Below are 5,000 nucleotides of genomic sequence, written 5' to 3' on the forward strand. Positions count from 1 at the left end.
CGTAACAGCCCGGTGCTCAACCAACTGAGCCACCGGGCAAACTATTCCATAACAGTGCTCCACTATAACAAAAAGCACGCTTGCCATATTTGTGCGCGGCAAAGGCAACTCAAGTTTAGCCTCTACGTTTCTTAAGTTGTATTGCGTACTGCGGGTACTGAATGAATTCTGGAGGTACGCTGGGGTGAGTCCATTGATTGTTTTAAACATTAATATAGCTTTAAGCTTTTGTCGGCGAGTAGTTAGATAATCCCAATTTAACAGATTTAAAAGGAAAGTCGCACTTGTGTCGTAATTGGACCTGGTAATCGCCCTCGCAGCCCTATTTTGAAGCTTTTGAAGTTTATCACTTAAGGTTAAGTTGCAATCGCCCCAAACGGAGCTACAATAATCCAAGTGGGGTAAGATCAACGCTTGATAGATTTGGAGGGCAGTGCGCTTTGAGATGTATGGTCTTATTCGTTTAAGGGCGCCTATAGCTGAAGATATCTTCTTGCTAAGATCACCTATATGATTAGACCATGAGAGGTGTTCGTCAATTATCACGCCTAGTGATTTAGCTTCTTTAACTTTAGTGATTAATTTAGCATCAATCTCAACGTTTACTTGATTGTCTGAGAATGAATTTAAACGTTGGTTTGACCCAATAACCATAAATTCGGCCTTCGCAACATTCAAGCTCAGTTTGTTGGAGATGAGCCATATATTAAGACTTCTTAACGCTGAATTTAACCGTTCTCAAGATCAGTCAATGTGCTGGCAGCAAAGGTTATGTTAGTATCATCAGCAAACATCCTTGGGGAGGTCAACCTAAGGCAATTTGGCAGATCGTTAATGTAAACTAGGAATAAGAGTGGTCCTAGGTTGCTACCCTGTGGGATGCCACAAGAAACCGGTGCAGCATTAGACAACTGGCCAGCAAGACTACATCTCTGACTTCGGCGGAAGAGATAAGACATAAACCACTTAATACTGATTGTATCAACACCATATATACGGAGCTTCCGGTAGAGAATATTGTGATACCAAGAGGGCCGAGATGGTCTCGCGTGGAAAGCAACCCTCGATACCCTTGTAAACTGAAGTGCTATGTTCATATGGGGTAGATACTTAGCACTTCGCAGTACACTCTAATCAGTCAATTCTGTTCAAATGTAAGTGCTACACGGCCAACGTTTACAAAAGCGTAATCCCTCCTTGCACTTGTACATGTTCATTGCCGTGACTTTAACATCGTCAGTTCCCACGGCCTGCTCCCGTCTGACCTTGTAGCTCAGTCGGTAGAGCAGCGGTGATCTAACCCGAAGGTCGTGAGTTCAATTCCCATACAAAAATTTGGTTTTATCAACGGAGTTGATAATGTAAATTGGCCACCGTACAGAGTTTTTCTCTGTCCTTGTGGGGTCCCATTTCCATCAGTAGGGCTAACGCTCACATGGTTCATATGGGGTAGATACTTGGCACTTAACATTACACTGTAATCAGTTGAGTCTGCTATCTCTAAAAACTCGTTAAGATGATGAATCTATGGCACTTTGCAGTCATAATTTTAAACTTGGCAGGGGCCAAACTAATCACATGTAAATTAGATCAGTCAGTGGTGTATCGGGAAGTGCTAGACGTCTAGACGGTTTTTTTTTTCTTGATGAGTTGTGGCCTTGAAGACATGAAATCTTCGTCTTCGATTTCATCAACCACCAACATCCTGTGGTCAGTCGAATTAACGGATACCCAGATGTACTTGATACAGTTGGAAGCGCCCAGGTCTCAGTCTTGTTGGAAACAGCACCTGAGGAAGGTGTCGTTTCTCTGAGCTTCTTAAAGGAGCTGGGAGTAACATGAATACCCAAATGAACGATCTCAGAGCCCGGCGGAAATAATTGCAGAATAACAATAACAATAACAACAACAAATGAAATCATTCTAAAACCGAACGTGTTACACTTTCTTGTCATTATCAGGGTTGACGCCGTGCGAAATTATTCTTTGAGTAAGTATGAAACCCGTGATGTACAAGGTCCTTGGACGGCGTTAGCCCTGATGGCAAGAAATAAGTCAAAATCGTTCTGGATTTAGAATGGTTTTAATTTTATAGTTTTTACCCTCTTGTTCTGCCAATTTTGCAATTGAGCCCTGTACCGACCCGGGAGCTAGGGCGAAACAACGGAACATATTGTCCATAATCAGGCGACCGCAACACCATTAGAACTTTGCGTCGGAATGTACCTCACAAGTGACCCCGTGACCACAGCGTGAGACTCATTATGAATTGAAATAATCTTCACAGTGTTTACAAATCTATCTGAAAGAAGGCTACTTCTTTGGCAGCCATTTTCAAAGCATGGTGAACTTGTTTGGCTCTACCATCGAAGACAAATACAGTTAAATGAGAGAAGTGATCCTAAGCAACAGGTGGTTTTCACGTGATGTCATTTTGGTCGTGTTGGTGGACGAAAACAAAATATCTCTCATTAGCTTATTTTGTTCGCCCACCAGAAATCGTACATTTTTCTATTGTTATCGGTGTCTCCAGAGATTGTTGAAAACGTCCCATTCACTACTTGCAAAAATCCCATAATACACCTCTTTTTTACCCCCCCCCCCCCCAAAAAAAAAAAAATCTGCATAGGCATTGTTTAAAGTAAAGCAACCATATTTAACGTCGATAACTCGCAACAGTAATTCAACTGAACAATGGTTATGCAAAAGTTTTGTCGGGTAATAGAGGTGTATTATGGGATTGTCCAAGTGGTGAATTGCTGAAAAATTCAGGGGGCTCCAACGAGATTCGAGCCCATGACCTCTGCCAGTGTAATTGCCAAACAAGTGTCTACAAGTAAATGGTGCGCACGTAATGGTTATATATTGTTGTCCAAAACATCAATGTTGGCTAATTTTTCAAGTCAAATTTTGTGATACAACTGCCAAGCAATTGTTTATAAGAGAAAATTGCTTTAAAAATTAATTGTCCAGCTAAGTGCGAGGATCACTTCTCTCGATCGTTACTCTCCTACCCGCACTTCAAGTATACTTTCATTTCACAAACACAGTTGGTGCTCAGAGCGGGATTTGACCCGTAACCCTATAACCCGAAAAAGTGATAGCAGAATGCCTTCCTTCCGGGTCAAACCGAGTCTCCAATTTTAATTAAAATAACGCCGAATCCATTTCATTTTGAGAGATAATTATCTTGAATTCTTCCTTTGCTCTGTCCGCCTGTCATTGCAATTCCTTTGATTTTATCACCATTCATTGAGGAAGTGTTATCAAACTTCAATTCAGTGTAGATTAATATTCAATAGCCCGATCACCACTCCGCAGTGTTTCGTCAATAGGCCATTGGGAAAGGGACTCGTAGATCAGCGGAATCCCACTACTAATTTCAATTTACTTATTTATCTATAAATTTATACATTAAATATCGTATAATCTCATTGACTCTGAATGCTTGATTGATTGCTATCTTTTATTCCTGACAGTGGCAGCATAGGTATCAGCTTATTCATAAGAAATATCTTTTTTTTTTTATGAATCCTGTTTGAGAACTGCATCTTTATGTATGTAACCTATTTTAGCCCTAGAACCTAACCCATCCTGTTGGATAACGCTATCGCTGATGATTGAGCAAAAGTTACAAGCCATTATTAGTTTGTTAAAGTCAACGTCTAGAATAACAAGACATCATTGATATGTTTAGCAATAGAATTTGATGCGCACCAAGAGGAACAATGACAACAATACATAAGTAATGATTAAGTATTGTTGTCCAAAACATCGATGTTGGATAATTTTTCAAGTCGCACTTTTTGATACATGCAACAGACAGTACAGTTATCTTTCAGAGTTTTGATGGTCAAGGATATTCATAACGATATAGGCATAACGTCAAAGAGATTGGCTAATTAGAAGAGGAATAACCACATCAGTTAAGTATGCAATAAGGATTTTCAGCTGGACACCGGTAAAAATCTGATTTATTTGTCAACCATCTTATCCTCTGTGACTATGATGACGTCAGCTAAACTTGTCGATATGAATGTTCATAAAGGAAGGAATTTATTTTAAAAATATGTACTCAGGCTGTTGAATAAACATTTCGTTGAGATATAATCTCAACGTGATGATTTCATCAATGTATCTCAAACTTTTCGTTGATGTAAGCGTCTATTTTAGAGAATCATTTTTGTCCGAATTTATATGATCTCGAGTGCCGGCACCAAGAACTTTTTTTAGCATTTTATCATATGTTTTTTGGGGGAGAAAGGAGAGAACTTTTTAAAGTCTGCACAGAATAGTGGAATGTGTTCTTTGTGCCTTAGCCTACTTGTACTTGGCCTCATGATCAAAGACCAATTTCTCCGCAGGTCCCAAGCCTCAGAGGGTGTGGATTTGGTGGTCAGTTTGCATTTAGTGGTCGGCCATTATGGTGTTCGATGCGTGCTGTCTCAGCCAAGAGGAGGCTGAACAGAAGGCTAGATCAAGGAAAATAGATAGACAGATAGCTCAGGAAAAAGTTCAATATCGTCGGCAGGTGAAAATCCTACTTTTGGGGGCTGGAGAAAGTGGAAAAAGCACGTTCTTAAAACAAATGAGAATCATCCATGGCAAAGACTTCGACAGTGATGCATTGAATGAGTTTCGCCCAATCATTTATGGAAACATTCTAAAAGGGATGAAGGTGTTAGCTGATGCCCGAAGGAAGTTGAGACTTGAATGGCAAAATCCATCCAACCAGCAATACGCAGAAATTATTTTAAACTTCCAAGCGCCACAACACATCGACACAGACATGTTCTTAGGGTACTTCGACTGTGTGAAGAGACTCTGGCGGGATAAGGGAATTCAAGATGCTTACGACAGAAGAAGAGAATTCCAACTGGTAAGTCACTGCGTAAAGCTTTTAGAACTCGGATATGGAGGTAAAATTACGACCTATAAGAGCTGTATCACAACCAGGAAAGAGCGGCTTCTGCAACGAGCAACCGCAAACAAAGTATTGC

The 5,000-nt window shown here is 40.4% G+C and overlaps 1 protein-coding gene across 1 annotated transcript in view; it reads left to right on the forward strand.

Moving 5' to 3' along the window:
• Positions 1-4,209: 4,209 nt before the first annotated feature.
• Positions 4,210-5,000, forward strand: part of LOC138059090 (guanine nucleotide-binding protein subunit alpha-12-like) — a 17,105-nt gene continuing 16,314 nt past the window's right edge. The window contains exon 1 of the mRNA XM_068904603.1: positions 4,210-4,879. Coding sequence (XP_068760704.1) covers positions 4,424-4,879 — 456 coding nt within the window. The 5' untranslated portion in view covers positions 4,210-4,423. The remainder of the gene's footprint in view (positions 4,880-5,000) is intronic.

The sequence above is a fragment of the Montipora capricornis genome, chromosome 8 (assembly GCF_036669925.1).
Source record: "Montipora capricornis isolate CH-2021 chromosome 8, ASM3666992v2, whole genome shotgun sequence".
NCBI lineage: Eukaryota > Metazoa > Cnidaria > Anthozoa > Scleractinia > Acroporidae > Montipora > Montipora capricornis.